This window comes from Prorops nasuta, unplaced genomic scaffold (genome assembly GCF_024137725.1).
Source record: "Prorops nasuta isolate Cenicafe-Biocafe unplaced genomic scaffold, Cenicafe_Pnas_1.2 PNAS00001, whole genome shotgun sequence".
NCBI classification, from domain to species: domain Eukaryota; kingdom Metazoa; phylum Arthropoda; class Insecta; order Hymenoptera; family Bethylidae; genus Prorops; species Prorops nasuta.
In genome coordinates this window covers 15,495,095-15,517,965 of record NW_027116798.1, presented here as the reverse complement: position 1 = coordinate 15,517,965, position 22,871 = coordinate 15,495,095, and the positions used below count along the sequence as shown (strand labels likewise).

Below are 22,871 nucleotides of genomic sequence, written 5' to 3'. Positions count from 1 at the left end.
TAAAGTATGTGTCTACACTTTTAAAAATACATGCAGTTAAAATTTAAATAATTTTTGTCTCAAAAACTGCAAAGTTCGATGAAAACTGTCTAAGAATAAAAATATCTTATAATTGATTGAAAGATACTCTCGAATTTTTTAAGATTCTTTGGAAATAATTTTTGATTTTTTGAAAAATTGCACAATTAAAATATTCGAAAAATATCTCCAAAAAATCTTTAAAAATTAAAGTGAATTCTTCAATCAATTCTAAGACACTTTTATTCTTGAGCCATTTTTATTTAAGTCCTTAGTTCTTAAAGAAAAAATTAATTAAGAAAACAATTTTTTTTGTACTTTTTTACAGTTTGCCGACTATTTTAGCAAATAAAATATGAAGGTACAAATTCACCGTTATACATCAGGAAATTTGTGTGCTTATGGTTGATCAAATATCCATATATTTATACGTTTTATGCCTGAACAGAAATCGTATACTTCGAAAATGACAAAATTGTTGACAATTTTTTGCAAAAAACCGCCATGATTAATTTGGTGGTCAAAATTTATGAATTTTGAGCTCGGATTCTGATTAAGCCTACTTAAAAATATTAAGAATCACACCTTAGACCCAGTCCCTACTTCTTTAAATATCTAAAATTCAGCTACAAAACATAGTCTAAAATGGACCGTCTTCGGTCTTAACGGAATCCCTCACACCTGCTTTACCAACACTACAAGTCAATAAACAATTAGTTTAATCAAATTCAAATGCGAAACAAATAGAACAAACGGGCGTCTTTAGGACAAGGTACCAGCCCTACCGAGTTAAACGAACTTAAAAACACTTAAATTGGATGAAAAATAATGCTGTACCACTGTCACGCGTCGTTGAAGCGGAAATAACCACAAGTGACTTCTCTTCAAAAATACGGGACAATGGTAGAGAGTTATTTCTCATCCGATTTGAATGTTTTTATGCTCGTTTGAGTCATTAGAACTGGCACTTTGCCTTAAAGATGTCCGTTTATTCAATTTGCTTCACATTTGAATTTTATTAAACTAATTGTTTATTGACTTGTACTGTCGGTAAAGCAGGCGCGAGGGATTACATTAATGGGTTAAGGGGATCACTCTGTGTGACGACTGGTTTTTTCAGCTTTTTTCGAAAAAAATTTTTTTAGAAGGAATAAAAAGATATAAGTTTCAAATTTTTACTATATACTTATTGATATTTTGACAATATTCTTGCAGTTTTTATTGTAAAATCTTCATAAATATATGTGTGGTATGTACCAGTTCGAGAATTTACCCATGTCGATGGTCTCCACGATTCCGGCTGATTGGCTTATCTGAAAATAAAAAAACAAACGGCATTTTAATCTGTAGGATTTTCGATTTAGCGCAAACTAGGATCTTCTGAAAATATGAAAAATTGAAGAATTTACATGGTTTTTGATAAAAAAAATCGATTTTTTTTATTATTTTGATATTTTAAAAAAAAGGACTTGGAATTTTTAAACTATCATAATTTGCGCTATACTTACGAATATGCTGAAGATACCATTCAAATTTCAAAGGAATCGGGCAAGCCATTTTCAAAATATCATGGAAACCAGTTAGAAAAACATAGGTTTGAGAAAAACGCGTTTAAAGATTCAAATACGCTTTAGACTATGAAATCTATTACTCACGATTAGTCTGCTATGTCTAGTCCATAGAGGGTTTCGTCTTGAATTTTAACTTCTAAGCTCTTTCCATACATATATTTTGAAGAGTCTCAGGTAACAAAGACAAGTATCACAACATAACTATTGCGCCCCATCATGTTGAGCGGCTATCTATCACTCTGACCTGCTGCTCTTCTAACACCTATTACCTTTAAAGGACTTCGAATATAAGAAAACTACTTTACTAACATATGTTACACATGTTGAGGAACAAATTTATTAAAAAGAATCGATTTTTTGAAACTGTCACACGGTGTAACCCCCTTAATTGTACATAACTTTTCGACTTAGTTTATCCTCAAGAATATGTGTTTATAACTAAAAGCATCATTGCTGTTACACCCTGTATGTACATAAAATAGACTGATTGAAAGTGAGCAAATCTTTGTAAATTCCTTTTGGAAAACCGGAAAATTTCAGAGAAATGTGTTTCGAAGAAATGGTGGTCGCCCTGTGGTTATTGGCTAAATAAGAAATTTTGAGTGAACATTTTTAATGTAATAAGAACTGAGAAATTTCTTTGGGCCATTTTTCAGTTATTAGCAATTAAGAATTTCGATTGGCCATTTTTCTATTATTAGAAAATGAGAAATTTGTATTAACCATTTTTCGCTTATTGGCAAATGAAAAATTTGTTTCTGTAATTTTTTGGTTAGAGTGAAATAATGGTAATCTAGTATTACCATTTTACCGATTCTTGCTTCCTGTCATGTGACGGTTCTGTAATTCATCTTCTTGTTCATTTAAAAAACAAATTTTAAAAGATCCGCTTTTCGCGATCAGCATTTTACGTGTACAAGAATAAAAGTTATTAAGGTACATTTTTTTACTGAGTTTTTTATACCGATTACAAATGTGAACACAGATATCCACATTCATTTTGCATTGCATAGATATTTATTGTTGAAGTAGGAACTTTTATTTTATCCGATAATTCAATCTTGATATACTTGCTATAGTTAAATATATTATTAAATATTGTTACAGTATTGTACGTTTATTACTTCGGCTGTGTTTCAAAATTCACTGGAATAACTATCAGTACTTTCATTTCTATAAGATTTCTGACATAAAATTTACAAATTTCAGTACCGATAGTACTGGCAGTGAATTTTGAAACGGCCTTTATTTTTGTATGGAGCTATCAAAAGACAAGGTAGTTTCTCGACGGCAAGTACATACATATGTCGTCGAGGCAATACTTTTCTGATATAGTATGTTTGAACGTCCTAACCTCGAATATATTTTTCAATCATTTTATCTATATGAATTTGAGGTATCATGATTTGACGATAGTCTTATGTCAGAGGATTTTTAAAGAGCTTTTAAATGAGACCAGAAACATCGAAATCGGTTCATGCATGCCTGAGATCAAGAGACACGGTAGTGTCTCGACGGTAAGTACATATAAAAGTAGTAGATAATGACATGTCTATACCGCCGACGCTACCGTGTAACTTATACAGCAAGTTGGCCGTCCCAATTTTCAAATCAATTTATCTCCGTGGATGATCTATTGTCATGATTTAACTAAAGCTTTTCCTAAACTGGTTTTGAACAAGATTCATTTGAGACCATAAACATGAAAATCGGTTAATGCAATCCAGAGATCTCGTACTACGTTAGCTATATGTATATTATATCGAAATTCAGATTTTTCTCCATAATCTTCTTTTCCAGCCAGAATGTATGTCTCGGGCTGAAGTTGGTCGCTAAGAAAAATGAGACGTCATTTTCACAACGCTTCCAACATAATATACTCAACGATCAAACTATATATGGTTGTGAACTGTCAATTAAAATCGATATAATCGATAATTAATTCGGCGACTATTGAACTGTAAATTGTAATGTGAGATTATTTTTATTCAATGCAGTGAGGTTATTTATCGTGTTGCGATATTGCATCTGTTAAATTTCTAAAATCACAAATAAATTCAATTAACAGTGACAGAAGGAATCGCGAATTAGGTAAGTATAACATTATATTTTACAATACAGGATGTAGTATACTTTGTGATACTTTGTGGTATTTCTTTTTCAGATTAAATTAAGACAGAAAATTTTCATTTTCATTGATGAGGATATAGCTGACTGGATATAATAAGATTAATATTTACAATTCTGTGCCAATGAGAAGTATACTTTTAACATTAATGTGCATCGGTCATTATCAGGAGGATATTAATTGAAAGAAATTGTTAAGGTATTTAATAATCATATGCTCGACTTCCAGGTGTGGAAATCATTAATAAAATTTATGTTTAACTTCTTCTTTTTTTTAAACTGATATGGATATCAATTGTTCGATAGGTTATATCATATATGCGAACAAATATTTCAGATTAAATTATAGTAATGCTTGTTTGGAAAATATGAAGCATTCCGACGAACCTTCATTTACGTTGAGTACAAGTTGACTAGTGTTTGGATTTAAGCTAATTATACGATAATAGATGTTTACAAAGGATGCAAAGACACCAAATATTACAGATCTTTAGTCTCAAGGAAGTTGTCACCAAGCAGTAAAGAAAATGGAGATAGGGCAACATCAAATACTGGTAAGTAACTGAGATACTTCATGCTCCTTCAAATATTTATTTTCTTTGAAGATTGAGATTGTTAAATGATGAATTTGATTTTAGGTTTACTCATAATGTTATCATTTAGTATTTTACAGTCACTGTGCAAGTGTATTATAGCAAACAGTAATACTTGTGCTTTGACTTAAATACAATTGGTACAATTGAATTAAAAATCCAAGGACGAAGGTTCGCACACACACTGACTATTGGAGTTGAATCAAAAATTGGGCTTTTCATTCCTGCATTCTGACACTTGAAACAGGCAAAGATAAAAGCATTGAAAGATTGGCAAAGTAAGAATAAGCCAATATTCTAAGAAACGTCGTCCATTGCTCAGACATAATTTAAGGATGAGATTCATTGGATGAAATTCTGTAAAATTGAGTTAATAGCTGCTGATTGTTTTCCTCTGTTACCTATGCTAGTATTTTAGGCCAAAGGCAGTATACTGGTCATTGGTATGGATGAAAAAATGCACGTTTATTCTCAATTGAAACTCAGTACAAAAATTAATGGTTTCCACTCCATTTTGCAGCACCAGAAATCCGACCAGTTTCAAAAGTGCGTAGAAATTTGCGAAACGAACATCTGAGGACTCTGGCACAGGAAATGTTATGAGGACGACTCGCCAATGTATCTCCTATGTCACCTTTGTCAAGAATTAGCAACATAAATGTGACAGTAATTTGGGCTAAAAAGAAACGTGGTATGCAAAACGACAATGTTAGCTTTGATTATATGCTTGATTGTAGCTTATTCGAAGCTTTACGAATTGCTTGTCCAGTCTTGCCCCTGTATCACCTCAAGCAGCTGATGAAATTACTGAAGTCTGGCAAAGGCAAATGTTGATAAACAGAAAATGTAAATTAATTAAAATATACTGTTATGGGTTCACACCGTGACGAACTAATTCAAGTACTTTTGGGTACAACTAAATTTATTCAGTCCTTGTAGAGTTATTTTACAATGTTAAATTATAAAAATAAATTATAGTTATACAGGTTTTTAATAAAATGGTTTCTAAATTGAAGTTAGATAGAATTTAGAGTAACTTAGGAGCTAATGCTCTGGTAAAGTCACAGATGACTTGTTCTAGTTACTGCTGGGCCTGGACTGATCAGTCAGAACCAAGCAGTTAAGTCGTTGCCTCAAGATGCATCGATTCTCATGACCATATATGGTATGGTTTTAGGGAATAGACCGTGCGTCAATAAGTCAATTGTTCTAATAGCTAACTAAGACTTTTGTCCACGCGCGCTCTGAGGCCCTGGCAACAAAGAAGTGCTGTTGCCTAAGAAAGAGGTTCAGGTTGCATACGAATGACGCCACACGGCGTTTGGTGAGATGCAACCGGAGCCTTTTTAATTTAACTAACTTTAATTAATTAAATGTTTTAATTCTAGTTATTGGCTAGGTTTTAAGTTAATAGAGAAAAGTGGTATAAGTAGTTGTATGTATATAACACCCCTCCCCCCGTCCCCTGGGGGAAGAGTACCATTAGGGACTCTTAATTGTTTACAGCACGAACATATGGTCGGAGTTTTGAGAATTAACGTCTTCTTGCATCTCCATAGTTTCTTTCTGTATTACTCTGGTCCTTGGCTTGGGTGTGGGCCTACGTTGACAATGGTGCCATAATGCGTAGAGTCCTATTCCAAGTAGAAATAAAACCAAGGCTGAGTAGGAAGATACTGTGTGGTGAAACAGGTAGTGACCCGTCCCTTGACAGTTTTTTTCTAGGTCCTTCTCAAAGTCCTTTAGCTGAACGCTGAGGGTGTTAAGTTCGTTCACTTTGCTTAACACATTGTGAAGTCGAGGTATCTTGTTAGTGTCCGCTGTATTTATGCTGTTTTTGGGATCAATTGTATTAAGAGAAAAGTTATAGTTTGGAATATAATTCCTTCGCTTACTTATTCTATAGGTTTGTACGGTTTCCAATATAAAATCAGTAGCTGTTAACAAACAATTATTGTGTAGGTGAATTGTCCCAGAGCCCATTAATTTACGCTGAATTTCGGTTTATTTTTACAAATTATTTCTAGAATTTCTTTATGCGGAGTCGTAAATATCCATGATGATGGATTGTTCATTGGTATCAGCATTGGCTGAACCAAGTGTATTGCTTTATGTTCACATGTATTTGTTTCTATCGCTTTCAGATATAAGGCAATTTCGCATGGGTTTACGCTTTTTACTTTTATTATCGGTTTTTCTAACGGGCAGAAATATTGGTCGTTAATTATGTTACACTTTTCTAATTCTCTCAGGTCGTATTCTGTATATCTTTCTGTGGTTCTTTCTATTGCTAAGTATTCTCTTTTCAGATTTATTATTGTAAATAGTGTCTTTGAAAAGTTTGTTGGAATTGGAATAGGGTATAAGTGTATAAGCTCGTATTCCTTTGGTGTAACTAGTGGGATACTTAATATTACTATTAGTTTATTGGTTTTAGACCAAATTGTAGGTTTCATTAGCTTTGCTATTAAGTGTATATTTAAATTGTCTAATGTTATTGGGAATTGCGTACCCCGATGGAATGTGTTGTACCGCATCTTTTAAATATTGTAAGATTTTTGAATGTGGGATAACCTTTGGGTTTATTACTCCGTCTGTTGCTTGTATCGCAAAATTTAGGAGATGATCGGTATCTATCATTAACTGTTCCGCGGCAAAGTCTATATTGTATAAGGTTTCTCTTTCTGCTTGCTGCGTAAGCAGATTATTCGCCGTGCGTGATAGAATTTCTTCGTTCGCATACAGATTTCTTACGCTACTATTAAATATTTCTAGATTCCTAACAATAATTTGTATTTGACTTTTTAATGCTTTTTTAATAGTGTCTACTTCGTTATCTAGATCTTCTAAATGTTTATTTATTCTTTCCTCATCTTCGCTATCCATTGTTCCGAATAACGATTTTCCTAAGGAACCAATCGCATTAACTAAACCTCGCTTTGACCTATCTGTGTGTTCTGTTATTTCAGTAAGTTCTTGTAAGTTTCGTTTTGTCGTGTTTAATTTGTAGTCAATGTCGTTTATCGTGTTCATGCAAGTTTGCTTATTATTGTCGTTATTGCAAAATCGTTGTTCTGTCATTATTTTTTCTAGTGTCCTGTGTCTCGTATAATATTCAGTGACGTCCGTTGTGATTACTAGCTTCCATTTTTCTTTATAGTAGTTTATAATTCCAATACGTTCGTAAAAGAGTCCTGGTTGTCCAACTATGGGGTCTATTTTGACTTGTTGTTTCGTCCGTTCAATATGGATAATTGTTAATACCAATAGGAACCTAGAACGAATATTATTTATTAGAAAATAAAAGATTTCTTTCTTTTCTCTTTTTTTTGTGTTCCTAAGTAGGGATTTTCCTATATAATATGCATTTTTCGGACGTAAAGTCATTTTTGTCTCTTCTTTCAAACTGTGTAGTTGCTTAACGTTCACCGAAAATGGTTAGTGCCCGCAAACAAGAGTTAGCTAAATACCGGCCGCATGATCGGGGACTATGCGACGAGAATGGTGTTCCCCTTTTTGGATTTTTTGGTGGTTGTAAGTATTTTCAAATAAAATTACTTTTGTTATGCAGTTAATTGTAACTTTTTTCTAATTTTATATTCTTATGTTTTTTTTTTATTTAGTTTTATGGAAAAACCTACGGGCTATCACGGCGAGAAGGCAGTATCGCCGACAGGAACGGCATTTCGCGAGGTTGCACGCGAAATTTGACGAGGAGGAAAACGACTTCCACGAGGTGTTTGACTATTTTGGGATCCGGTGGTTACAATGTACCGGAGTGGTACCTCGTCGCGGCTGGGGGTACAACAACCTCCAGGTGGAGAATCCGATGGGGGGACCAACACGTCCCCTCCGAGGATTATGTTTTATGGTACCACGGGTTGATAGAATAAGGAAAATTTTATGTATTTTGCTTTTTATAATAAATTTATAATTTTATTTAATTTTTGTAACATTTCTGTATTTCCCTTTCCCAAAACGAACTTTTTGAATAAATTATTGATTTTACCTCAATTCTTTTTTGTTTTTATTTGTATTTTCCTACCTATTAATATGTAGTTAATTATAAGATAGCTCAGATTTAGTTTTATCTGCGATTGATTGTTAGTTTGTGGTAGGTTTGTTAGTTATTATTATAAATTCTTACAGTACTAACTATTTAAACTACGCGATTACTTATTATAATTATTTTACTTATTTACATAATATAGGGTTTCAGCCGGTTTACGTGTACATTAACGAATTTTTTCCCGGTTAGTATTTCGTAGTTTAAATCGTTTCGTTTTCTTGTAACTGTATAGGGACCATCGTAGATAGGTTCAAGTTTCTTTGGCCTACCATGACGAATCATTTCTCTCTTTAGTAAAACTTTATCTCGTATATGAAAGTCAATTTCTCGCGTGTTTTTATCGTACTGTATTTTAGATTTTTCTTTTTCTTTTATTAAATGATCTTTCATCATAATACCTGCCGATCGTATTCTTTCGCGTAATTCTTCACGGTAGTCTCCGTATGTATATGATGGTTTCGGCAGTGCTTCAAGAGATGTTGGGAGTTCTATTTCTCCCCCAAACAACAATGAGAATGGAGTTTCGTTTGTGGCAGTATGAGGGGTTGTATTATATGCAAACATAGCGTATGGTAACCACTCATCCCAATTACTTAAATCGTCATTAACGTAGCTTTTTAAGTATGACGTTATTGTTCGATGCGAACGTTCTAAAGCTACATTAGATTGTGAATGGTATGCGGTTGTTTGAATTTTCTCAATTTTCAACAATTTGCATACGTTTTTAAAGAGTTGACTGACAAAGTTAGTACCTTGATCAGTTAATACTTTTTGCGGGATTCCAAATATAAAAAGTATTTTTTCCACAAAATATTTAGCCACTGTAGAAGCTGACTGGTCTGGTATTGGTAAGGCAATACTATACCTCGTAAATAAGTCTTGAAACGTCAGCGCGTATTTATTTCCACGTGGTGTTGGTGGGTAGGGTCCAATAATATCAAGTGCTACCTTTTCGAAGGATTCTAACGGTGTATCCGTAAAAAGCATTGGAGCCCTTTTTACTCCCCTTGTTTTATTCCTTTGACATTTGTCGCATTTTGCAATGTATTCTTGTATGTCCTTTTTCATGTTGGGCCAGGTATGTCGGAGTTTAATTCTCTTTAACGTTCTATGTATGCCTTCATGACCTCCAAAGGGTGTGTCGTGGTACTCATAAAGTATGCGAGCTATTTTTTCGGCGGAGTATATTTCTTCATTCTCCATTATTTCTGACTCGCTTTCTTCCTCTGTTTCGCTTTTTTCTGACCTTGACGAATCAGCTGTGTCCGGGTCAACGTTCGGTGTCTCCTGTTCTGGGTCGGCGTTCGGTGTCGCTAGCAATGTAACAGGTTCAGCTATCGTCTGCTTTTCGCTGATTTTTTGTTTCTCTGGTACCAACTTAGGATCTACTATTGGAGATTTTGTCTTATTATTTGTTAACGAATCTGAGGGTACCCTTTTCGCTGTGGCCCTTGAGACAACATGTATTCTACTGAGAGCATCTGCATTGGTATTTTGCTTTCCTGGCTTATACTTTATTTCGTAATCATATTCTTCAAGCTTCAGTCTCCATCTCATGAGTCTTGATCCTGGATCTTGAATATTGAATAGCCATGTCAAGGGTTGATGATCGGTTACTATAGTAAGTTTTGTCCCATATAAATATGGTCTAAAATTTTGAACTGCCCAAACTATGGTTGCTAGTTCTTTCTCAGTCGTACTATAGTTTATTTCTGCTTTGTTTAATGTTCTACTGGCATGTGCCACAGGCAGATCTTCTCCCAGAATTCCTTGTGACAATACGGCTCCTATTGCCAATTCAGATGCATCCGTTGTTAAAATAAAAGGTTTTTTGAAATCTGGATATTGTAATATCGGTGCACTTACGAATTTCCTTTTCAGTGTATTAAAAGCAGTTTCTTCCGCCGTAGTCCAATGGAATTTTTTTCCTTTTTTTAAGAGTTCTGTTAATTGTTTGGCTAGGTCAGCAAATTGGTCTATGAAACGTCTGTAGTAGCCTGCTAAACCTAGGAATGATTGAATGTCTTTTACATTCTTGGGTCGTGGATATTTTTCCACTGCTGTTGTTTTGCTCGGATCAGGATAGATACCTTTATCCGATATTATGTATCCCAGATAGCATGTTTCTTTTCGTAGAAAACGACACTTTTCTGGTTGTAATTTTGGTGTATTTTCCCTTAATCTGGTAAACACTTCTTGTAGCCTTTTATTATGCTCTGTTAAAGTTGGTGCATGAATTACTATGTCGTCCAGATACACGTAGCATTTGATTCCATCTAGTCCTGATAACACTGAGTTCATCATACGTTGGAATGTTGCGTGTGCATTTTTTAACCCGAATGGCATACGATTATATTCGTAGTGTCCCATTGGCGTAGAGAATGCTGTCTTCTCTTTGTCCTTCTCTGCCATTTCTATCTGATGGAAGCCTGACGCCAAATCTAAAGTCGTGAAGTATTTAGAATAGCCCAATTGATCTAGAATTTCCGTTATGTTTGGTTAAGGGAACGCATCTTCTACCGTCACTTCGTTTAATTTACGGAAGTCTACGACTATGCGCATTTTTACGTTTCCTTGAGCATCAGGTTTCTTGGGGACTACCAAGAGTGGTGCGTTCCATTGGCTTTTACTCGTGCGTACTATGCCTTCTTCTTCCATCTGATTTATTTGTTTATCGATTTCATTTTTATGTTTTTCTGGCAGACGATAAGGTTTCTTGAAGATTGGGGTGGTTCCTTCTTTTAAGGTGAGTGTATGTTTTACTGCTTTTGTTGTCAAAAGACGATCCCCTTCTATTTGGAATATGTCACTGAAGCTTTTACAAATCATGTGTAATTTCCGTTTTTCCTCTTGATTGAGATGGGCTACATCTATGAGATTTATCAGTTTGTCAATTCTGTCTTCGTTGTAATTGTTTATGTGATAAATTGCTGGAGGTTGAGAGTGCTCAATGTTTTCTTCGGGTGGGTCGGGAATTTTTTCTAGTTCCACTATTGGGGTATCTATTTCCTGCTCGTCTTCTGTAACATTGATTATGCTGACGCAGCAGGTAGACTCAGACGGCCTGGTGACACAGTTTCCCATGTACAAGCCTGGTCTTATTTCTCGGGCTGTCGCTAGCCCGTCACTCTTGCTATGTGTTATCGCCGCTACTAATGTTTCGGTTCTCGGTTTCAGGGTCACTGTCTGAGGAGCTGAGTAGTGCATTTGCCAACTGTGTCCTAGCATCGTAATTGAATGATCTCGGTATACCGTGTAAACATTTTTCTCCCAAAAATCTACACCTAAGATTCCGTCTGCGATTAAAGGGAATGAACTAGGTATCACCTGGAATGGATGCAAAATTATATGTTTCCCTACCTTTACGTGTAGTTCCACAGTTCCTGCAGTAGTGAATGGGTAATTTCCTAATCCATTAACGGTATTTTCCTTTTGGTTGATCATCGTTCTTCTTTGGAGAACTCCTGCCTTTATGATAGAAATATCAGCTCCCGTGTCAAAAAGTAACATAGCTGTTCGTTTTTTAAATTCATCAGCTTGAACTTCTATTAAATTCCTATGTGAAGAGTTCTGTAATACGTTTAGTCTCGTTGTGTCGAGTCGTACTTGTTCCTCTTCTTGTGACTGCGGCATTTATTTGCTGAGTGGATTCCCTTTGTTTTTTCCTTTTTAAGGTTCGGCACTCTTGGACCGTATGTCCTGGTTTTTTGCAATAATTGCATACATCGGATACTTTGTTTATTGATACCCTCTTGTCTTGAGTTTTTTTAGCGTTAGACAATCGTGCGTAGCAATTTTTTGCGAGGTGTCCCTTTCTGTCGCACCTTTCGCAATGTAGATTATCGTTTTTCTTATTGCTACCTGTATGGGGACCCTGTTGAATCCCTCCCTTATTTTGATTCGATTCATGATAAGATGGGTAGGTGCTATCCTCTTCTATAGCCATGGAGATAGCTTCCTCTGTAAGGTGAGGCATTTAGAGGCCTTCACTATAGTTGCAATACGTGAATTTAGACCATGATTAAATTGTATCAACGCTTGTTTTCTCAGCAATCCTTCTATTGCGGCATTACTGTCTGCTCAGTTTCCTGGGTCCAAGCTTAACTGTAATAGCTCAGTAAGCAATCCATCTATTCGGTTAGCGTATGCTTTTACTGGCTCGTCTTTTCTTTGACGGCTAGTGTATAAGTCGTTTTGTACGACTGCTACAGATCGTTTAGGCCTGAATATGGCTTCTAACTCTACGACTAAATCGTCGATTGTGTCAATGGCCCTTTGTTTAAGTTCATGGAATGCTCTACCTTTTAGACTCGAAAATCTAATGAACTGTAATAAGTCGCTCCGATCTTTAGGGGCTATACCATCGTGAATAAGGTATGCTGTACTTATAAATGGATCTACTCCATCTGGATTCCCTGAGAAAGTGGGTAACATTTTCATATCTGTATCGAACGAGAATCGGGGTTTTGTTTCATCTTCGAATTGAGTTATTTCTTCCCGTTCATGACTTGAGCCGTGGTTTAACGGTTTAGAGAAAGTCCTCCGTGAAGGTTTCTTTATTGTGGAACTTCCGCAAGGTCGCGGTTCGTTTTCTGTCGCATATAAAAGCGCGTCCTGCCGGATACGCAGTTGTCTGAGTTCCTCTCTCAGCCTAGCATTTTCTTCTTCGAGAGGATTGGTCTCTCGTCGTAAGGTTTCACTCAACCTTTTTATTTCAGTCGTTACTGGCGACTGTGGCACCCTTGGGGCAGGTGTTACAGGTATTCTGGTATCCAGAGTTCTATCTGGATTTTGTTCATGAACCGCATTTAGGTCATGAAAGACAACACGATCGCGATTTGCCATAATGGAGCTTCCGCGCCTACGAGTAGTTACGTTGCGTCTAAATACACTGCGGTCTACGCTCCCAACTAATGGATTTCGGCTCGCGTTAGTATTTAATGTGCTAGGACGTGCAACAGTATCGGTCACTTCTGGGCTTTCCGAATCGAATAATGCACGTTCGGTATTTTCCTGCACTTCATGCAAGAAGGAAGTTACTTCGTCACTGATAGAAACTTGATTAAATAAGCGCGTAGAAGTTGCCGTAAGATTGGGAACCGATTGAATCCGGTCAAGGTTTCCGTCGTCTTGACTCATGAGAAAATTTTCCTCTAAAGTTTTAATCGCTCGCTGGGCTCGCGGTTACAACGATTCGCAAAGTAAATAGTTTTGCTACTGATTTTTTACAAGTTGGAACCGTACTCACCAGAGATCCATTCTTCTTCAGCTGGTTCTTGATGTCGTAGGTCCTCTTGTAGATTCCTTGAGTAAGCTGTCGGTGATGTTGAATCCTCTAGGATAGGCAGTGATCTCCCGAATGGACGAGGTCGAAATGTTGAGACTCCGATAATGATCGATGAATCCCGTGAGGACTGGAGTACTGAGAAGTTGATTCGAAGTGAAAATTCCTCCAGTTGTTGCCGTCGTAGTAGTTGATGAGCGTAAGGAAATATCCTTGCTTTTTCCTGCTGCTTCACCAGTCTATAGATCTTTCAGCCTATTCCACCGCTGCCACCACTTTTGTTATGGGTTCACACCGTGACGAACTAATTCAAGTACTTTTGGGTACAACTAAATTTATTCAGTCCTCGTAGAGTTATTTTACAATGTTGAATTATAAAAATAAATTATAGTTATACAGGTTTTTAATAAAATGGTTTCTAAATTGAAGTTAGATAGAATTTAGAGTAACTTAGGAGCTAATGCTCTGGTAAAGTCAGATGACTTGTTCTAGTTACTGCTGGGCCTGGATTGATCAGTCAGGAACCAAGCAGTTAAGTCGTTGCCTCAAAATGCATCGATTCTCATTACCATATATGGTATGGTTTTAGGGAATCGATCGTGCGTCAATGGTTACTAAATCGACCGTGCGTCAATAAGTCGATTGTTCTAATAGCTGACTAAGACTTTTGGCCACGCGCGCTATGAGGCGCTGGCAACAAAGAAGTGCTGTTGCCTAAGAAAGAGGTTCAGGTTGCATACGAATGACGCCACACGGCGTTTGGTGAGAATGCAACCGGAGCCTTTTTAATTTAACTAACTTTAATTAATTAAATGTTTTAATTCTAGTTATTGGCTGAGTTTTAAGTTAATAGAGAAAAGTGGTATAAGTAGTTGTATGTATATAACAATACATTTTACTTAATTATTTTTATATGTTGAAAGTGTGTTCATTCATGATGAAAAGTTTAATGAAACTTTTATTATAGTAAAATTGATAACATTAAAAAAGTAGCCTGGGCATTAATTATGAAGTTCATTTATGTAAAATGCATTACAAGTATCAATAAATTCAATGTGTTGACTGTGATATTTTTTCAATATTAATATATATTATTTTATTAGTTAAGCGCTGCTGTTTCAAAAAATAAGTGTGGAAATTTTCTTTAAATTCTGTAGAAAAATTAAAAGAATAATTTAATTTTTTAAATATTATACTCTTACAAAACGTTATGAAATTTAACAAAAAAACAGACTTCGCCTGTAAAAAAAGGCGGCAAGTACATAAACCATCTAGCATAAATAATATAGTAAAATTATCCAATTAAATTAAGTAGTGAAATCCAAATAATAGGCAACTGTATTTTATCACCGTAGCAAAAGTTAAATTTTTGAAAAAAAAAAAGGAACAAAAAAGTTACTTGCCGAGCCTGTAATGTCCATGCACATTGAGAAATAGAATCGTCTGTGGTTCGGCTAACTTCACTCTGTATTTTAAGGTGAAATTTGCTATACTACGCTATAGTTGAATCACACACGATTTAATTTCCCACTGTGAATGGACATTGCGGGCTCGGCAAGTAACTTTTTTGTTACTTTTTTTTTTCAAAAATTTAACTTTTGCTAAGGTGAAAAAATACACTTGCCTAATTTTTGGATTTCACTACTTTTTTTAATTGGATAATTTTACTATATTACTTATGCTAGATGGTTTATGCACTTGCCGACTTTTTTTACAGGCGAAGTCTGTTTTTTTTGGGTATCGTATTCTCTGGATTTAATTCTGTTAATTTCTGTAATTTTTCCTATTTTTTTTCTTCCTAGAATGTATGTCTCATTTCCCCGAAGAAAAAATGTTTTTCTCGATCTGAAGTTTGTCGGTAAAACTCCAGCCATAATGTATGTTGCGGGCTGAAGCTGGTTCTTCGGAAGTCTTCGTCCTTAAGTTAATTACTATATAATGTTAACACTAGATTTACGGACAGAGCCAATTAGACTCATTCCAAGGTATTTCAAAATTATATTTTATATGTAAAAAATGTTTTCAATAAATTTTTTAATAATAACTCTTTCGTTTAATTTAAAGTAGAACTTATTTCTATATATAAAGATTCAATTTTCGTGTATTACTCAAATTATTTCACTTTGGTAAAAATAGGTATAATTAACGTCCGTAAATCTAGTGTTAATAGTTATGTTCAGGGTCGCTCAGCGCTGACTAAGCACTCCTGTGAAATGCCTGAAATGACAAATCGGGTTAAATATTTTAGTTAGTGTTAAGAAAGTTCTGGGTTGCCCGAACACAACAAATTACAAAACTTGCATAAATGGAGCTCGACAAGAGCTGTCAAATAAAATAAGTATACTTGATATACCTAATCCAGCGATCACTGTGCATTGTGATTACATAAGATGGAAATTAAAAAACATTATGAGATCCCATAAAAAACAAACGTCGTTTCTAAAAAATGATGGCAAGTACATAAATCGTATAGCATAATTAATACATTAAAATAAAATATTTCAATTAAAAAAATGAGTGAAACCCTAATGTTGGGCAAATATACAGGGTGTTTCACGTAAGGCGCCCCAGCTCGAAAAGAGGACTTAGAGCGCATGGTAGGGGCAAATGCATCTTATTGGCCGCGGTTAGAGAGAGAGTAAGAGAAAGAGGATAAGAGTTGACCAAAGATGACTGATGTGAGCGGGGAAGGGAGGGGCAGCGATACGCTAGACGTATCGTCTAGTAAAGGATAGCTCTATCCTTCTCCACGTTAATCCTTCTCTCTCCCTCCGCGGCCAATTAGATGCATCTGCCCCCACCATGCCCTCTGAGTCCTCATTTCGAGCTGGGGCGCCTTACGTGAAACACCCTGTATATTTTGACCATAGCAAAAGTTAAAATTAAAAGAAAAAAAATAGTAAAACAAGTTACTTGCCAGGGCCGTAATGCTCAAGTGTAAGTCTCTGTTATGCAATATATGCATTGCTTCTCGTACGTTCAAAATGTGGCTATTTAATACGATTCCATACAACGGGCCCCTTGCCAGTAACTTTGTGTTACTACTTCTTTTGTTTTATTTTTTTTTCGAAGTTGTAACTTTTGCCATTGTAAAAATATATATTTGACTAACATTTGGATTTCACTACGGTTTTAATTGGAATATTTTATTGTACTATATTGTTTACGCTAGACGATTATGTACCTGCCACTGTTTTTTTTTAGGCGAAGCTTGTTGTTTGTGGTTAAATATATTTGAGAGAGCTGCATAATTGCATGCTATAAACCGCGCGACATTTGCTAACAGTCAGTCCTCTCTGTTATGACTTAACACCTTTATACTTCCTTGGAGCAAAAGGATAGGAGAAGAGTACGCATGTAAAGTGGAAAATGCAAATGGGTTGTCAAAAATTAATAGGAACAGAGTTCTGGATTTGAGAAGTACGGGCCCAGTTCGAAAAGAGTTCCTGCTGGTGCGACTAGCGTACTTAAGGGGATCCATCGAGATCGAATTTTTTAACTTCCAATTATTTTTTAGAATTTTAGAAATATTAACATCTTTGTAAGGACTAAACGTATTCATTGAGATCCATTCTATAACGGTAAGAAGTTCGTTTTTCAAAAATATGGATAATAAATAACAAGAATAAAATTTTACCCTGTAAAACAAATCACTATATTTATTGAAAAAGTAAGTCTTTACGGCTTTGGGGTAGAGTGTAATGAGTAATTTAAGACCAAAAACAAGCTGATATTGCTAAAATTATCGAAGATTTTTGGCTAAAACTAATTCAGCTAAACGAAGGACAGTATCGAATCTGTTTTACCGACTCGATTATATGTCAGTATTTTAGACAAGGACAGGCGTATTAGCTAATTCGCTATATTAAGAATGTTTGTCATTACCTTACTATTCCCAGCATAAATACTAATAATTCCCGATTACAAATATTCCTGTTGGTAGGAGATTGCATTGCAACAGTGCAAATAGGGTTTATTCTCGGCTGAAAAGAAACGATTTTGAATAATCTGTGGTTCTACCTCTCTTCTTCACGAATCAACGAATCTCTGCATAATTTTTTTATCACAGTCTGACCTCTAAAAACTGATAAAACTGGATAAACTGTACGAATGTATGAATCTTAGTGTGCTTTATCGCTAGTCCGTATGTGTTGGTTCACTTGTTAATTGTGATCAACACATAGAAACTCACAACAAAGCACGCTGAGATTGGTACACCTTTAATGTCTTATTCAAATATATTGGCTTCTACAGGCCAAATTATGATAAAATAATTACGCAGTTTCATTGATTTATGAGGAAGGAGGGTAAAGTTATTTATTCTTCAGACACCTCACTTTCCAGCTGAAAATAAATCGTAATAGCACTGTTGCGCTGTTATCGCATAATAGCAGGGATATTACATGGTAAGCAAGATTTTTTAATGTATTTAGGCTATGAGTAGTAGAGAAAAGACAAATATTCTTAACATAGCGAAATTTGTTAATATGGTCTGTACTTGTCTAATATACTGACATAGGGTCGAGTCGGTAAAACAGATTCGATACTGTCCTTCGTTTAGCTGAATTCGTTTTAACCAAAAATCTTCGACAATTTTAGCAATATCAGCTTCTTTTTGGTCTCAAACTACTCATTACACTCTCGCCCATTGCTGTAAAGACTTACTTTTTCAATAAATATAGTGATTTGTTTTACAGGGTAAAATTTTATTTTTGTTATTTTTTATTTTCCATATTTTTGGAAAATGGGCTTCTTACCGTTATAGAATGGATCTCAACGAATAACTTTAGTCCTTACAAAAATATTAATATTTCTAAAATTTTAGAAGATAATTGGAAGTTAAAAAATTCGACCTCGATGGATCCCCTTAACAGGATAATGGTACGATTGAGGTCCTATCATTATTGAAGGAGGAAGTAACAAAACTGTTCTCTCTATGGTAGTATCAGCTGTAGCTTAATAAAATCTGACAGCTTTTCCATTAATAATTTACAACTAGGTCATGTAAACATTGCTTTAAATACATCTTCGTACATTTTATCATAAATATTTTATATCTTTGTAAGAGGTAACTCTTCAAGCTTTCACAATTGATTACAGTCTCTTATATCCCAGGAATGAAGAGAAAATTTGATCGCAGTGTACAATTTGACAAAGGAGAACCTTTGCAAGCATGCTAAGTATTTTTGAATGCAAATTAAAGTATATACCATATAGTTGACATAACATTATCAAAAATCATTCCTGGGATATAAGAGACTGTAATCAATTGTAAAAGCTTGAAGAGTTACCTTTTACAAAGATATCAAATATTTATGATAAAATGTACGAAGATATATTTAAAGTAATGTTTACGTAACCTAGTTGTAAATTATTAATGGAAAAGCTGTCAGATTTTATTGAGCTACAGCTAATACTACCATAGAGAGAACAGTTTTGTTACTTACTCCTTCAATAATGATAGGACCTCAATCGTAGCATTATCTTGTTAATATGTAGGACTATAAATTCAATTACGTAGATATCCTTGATTATTGTATCTACACTTCACCTCATGGTTAAAAAAAACCAATTAGACTATGATTTCTCTAAACAATGGTTGTACAAGACCTAAGACTGTTGCATCAAATTCCATAAGTATGATCTGAAACGTTTAAATCTATTATAGCACAATGGACACTGCTGAATGCACACTGCTCGCAGTGCACTAAAATGATGTGAATAGGCATTACCACTTATGTTAACCATTTGACTGCTGAGGAGTGCTATCGCGCTCTTCGCATTTTTGGAGTAACAGAAGAAGATCGCGATAGCGCTCCTCAGCATTCAAACGGTTAATATTGTTTCTTTATAATACGAAAAGAATGATTAAAATTGATTGATATTTGTCTAAATGAGTGTTTTTTTTTTTTTTTTTGAAAACATTAAGTCCAAATATGTCCCGCAGCGCAGTTTTCGTACGTTCTTGCAAGAATTACTTAGCAGTCAAATGGTTAAGTCTGAGAAATACCTATTCCATTGATAATCCTATCATTGATTTCATATTATCAAAATAAAATTGATCATTACGGGTCTTCAATTTGATATATTTATTAAATACTTTCATCGCAAATGCTGTCTGCCTCTGTCAATCATGCTACCTCAAAACTAAAACATTAATAAGTGAGGAAAGAGGTCTCTTCTTTCAAATCCTATTCATCGATCCTTAAGCCATAGAAACAATTCTTTTTTCTCATTATGTACACAGGAATGAGAGTAGTCGAGCCTTTTACTTAAAATAGCCTATAAAAGAAAACAAATTTCAACAAAGTATCTCTTGCCCGTACTAATTAATATGCATGCAGTATGTAAGACTTATTTGATAATATATCCGACTTTTTTAATTTATAGTGATTATAATTAATAATTCACAATAATCAACAGTTATGATTTTCCAATTTAATTTCTTAATTATTCTTTTCTAAAATTATTTCTTACATTGCTGTACATACATAAAGTGAATTCATTCGATTAAAATGCTAGTTGCAATTATCTTTTTAATCACTATTCACACACACAGATACAATTCATCTCATTATGGTGTGTGTGTGTGTGTGTGAATTACGATTGTGTAGTGGGATTCTGTAACTCTTAGCGACAATTGTCGGTATCGTTAAGTTCAGTTACCGACAGAAATTGCTAAGTGCGATTCTGTATCACAGATCTCAGCGATGATTGACGCTAGTAATGTCGGTACTGTCGGTAACCTATCGAATCCTTCCGAATATTAGTAGCTCTCCTTTTTAAAAAAACTCAGTTATACGACCTAGTTACGAACAATTGAAGTTAACATAAATTGTATTAAACTGAGTCATTCAGCTGAGAATTGAGATTTAACTTAGTTTTTTAGTCAAAGGAAAATTAATAATATCGTTATAACTTAACAACGACCAAGATAGATGTCGCTAAAGGTTCAATGGTATTAATATAAAATTTTTCTGAAAAATAACTTTAAAAAACTTTTGCTTTTCCTTGGACGCGTTTCACCAAAAACTCACAATGCTCGTAATAAATAATACATATCACGTCAACTATTATATTGTGAGTGTTTTTGGCCTCAAGTGGGTCATTCCCCTTAACGACAGCTGTCGGTATCGCTAACTACCGACAGTTATCGCTTGCGCTAACGAATGAGCAATCTGTAACTTTGGCTTAAGGGGATGCATTGAGCGACTCAAACACTCATTCAAATTTATCTTCCAAACTATTAGGAATATGAACTTTTTTGTAGAGATTAAATTTACTCTTTTGACTATACTGAAGCGCGCTACAAACTCGGTTTCTCAAAAATTAAAAAAAATAAATTTCATAAAAATTATATTATACTTGTAATTTTGTTGGTCATAATAATATTGAAAATTAGGCCTTGTAGCGCGCTAAAAAAAAGTTCTATGACTAATTTGAGATTAAGAAGAAACAAATATACCTAAAAATGTGGAAGACTTTTTGGAAAAACTAAATTAGCTAATGAAAGACAAGTTTTACACTGTTTTACCGACGGAGAAGTTTCACAGTGCGTTAGACAAGGACAGGTCTATTAGCTCTCTCGCTTTAGAAGGGGTACCCATTCTCTCTCCACCATTCCCCGCTAAACAAACCAACTCTCCTACACACAGCAAGATGGCTGGCTAACGCTGGCTGTCGGTGTGATTCCGTAGCGCAATGCAAGAATAAATCATTATTTCTAGGTTTTAGGGTTAGGTTTTCGCAAAACCGACCTTGTACCGCCCTTCCATATCATTTTAGGAGGCTGCAGTAAAATTTTCAAAGTATTTTGTCATCTACAAGCTTCAGAAAACTTGAATTAGTTGACGGAAACGTGACTCGTAGCAGCCGACGCTGATGCGCTACACAACTTTGCGATCAGCGTCGGGCTGCTACGAGTCATACTTTCGTCAACTAATTCAAGTTTTTTGAGACTTGTAGATGATAAAATGATATGGAAGGGCGGTACAACATCGGATTTGCGAAAACCTAACCCTGAAATCTACAAATAATTATATGTTCCTCCATTCCGCTACGGATTCACACCGACAGGCAGCGTTAGCCAGCCATCTTGCTGTGTGTAGGAGAGTTGGTTTGTTTAGCGGGGAATGGTGGGGAGTGAGTGGGTATCCCTTCTAAAGCGAGAGAGCTAATAGGCCTGTCCCTGTCTAACGCACTGTGAAACTTCACCATCGGTAAAACAGTGTAAGACGTCTTTCATCAATAGCTAATTTAGTTTTTCAAAAAAATCTTCCATATTTTTAGGTATTTTGTTTCTTCTTGGTCTCAAATTAGTCATAGAACTTTTCTATAGCGCGCTACAAAGCCTAATTTTCAATATTATTATGATCAACAAAATTATAAGTGTTTATAATTTATATGAAAATTTGTTTTTATAATTTTGAGAAATCGAGTTTGTAGTGCGCTTCAGTACAGTCAAACGAGTAAATTTAATCTCTACAAAAAAGTTCATATTCCTAATAAATTGGAAGATAAACTTGAATGAGTGTTTGAGTCGCTCAATGCATCCCCTTAACGGGATCCCTCACGCGTGCTTTACCGACAGTACAAGTTAATAAACAATTCGTTTAATAAAAGTAAAATGCGAAGCAAATTGCAAAAACGGGCTTCTTTATGACAAGGTGCCAATTCTAACGAGTCAATCGAGCTTAAAAAAACTCAAATCTGATGAAGAATAACGTTGTACCACTGTCCCGTGTTCTTGAAGTGGAAATAACCAAAAGTAACCTCTTTTCAAAAACGCAGCACAATGGTACAGCGTTATTTTTCAACTAATTTGAGTGTTTTTAAGTTCGTTTGACTCGTTAGGACTGGCACATTGTCCAACAAACGCCCGATTGTTCAATTTGCTTCGCATTTGAATATTATTAAACTAATTGATTATTGACTCGAACTGTCGATAAAGTAGGCGTGAGGGATCCCGTTAACGGGATCCCTCAAGCCCTCTGTAGCCAAAATTACGGAACAAAAAACTAGGGAGGGTTGTTCAGCGCTATATTTCAACCGATTTCAATGTTTTTGGGCTTGTTGGAATCGTTAGGACTCGCCTTTTGTTATAAATAAAGCCGTATTTTCCAAAAAAAGTAAAAAAAATAAAATTTTTAAAAAATTCGCATTAATAATATTAAAACGCAAAACAAATCGAAAAACCGGGCTTCTTTATG

At 35.0% G+C, this 22,871-nt stretch overlaps 2 protein-coding genes across 3 annotated transcripts in view; both read left to right on the top strand.

The window, feature by feature from the left end:
• The window catches only part of LOC136774364 (transmembrane and ubiquitin-like domain-containing protein 1), a 139,723-nt gene that overhangs the window by 6,659 nt on the left and 110,193 nt on the right, over positions 1 to 22,871 (top strand). The gene's annotated exons all lie outside the window — the stretch shown is intronic.
• On the top strand, positions 3,541 to 8,281 carry LOC136774374 (uncharacterized). Its single transcript, XM_066728630.1, has 5 exons — positions 3,541 to 4,270; positions 4,355 to 4,752; positions 4,830 to 5,000; positions 7,724 to 7,843; positions 7,933 to 8,281. Exons 4-5 carry the CDS (start codon positions 7,787 to 7,789, stop codon positions 8,200 to 8,202), a joined length of 327 nt encoding a protein of 108 aa, XP_066584727.1. The 5' UTR covers positions 3,541 to 4,270; positions 4,355 to 4,752; positions 4,830 to 5,000; positions 7,724 to 7,786; the 3' UTR covers positions 8,203 to 8,281.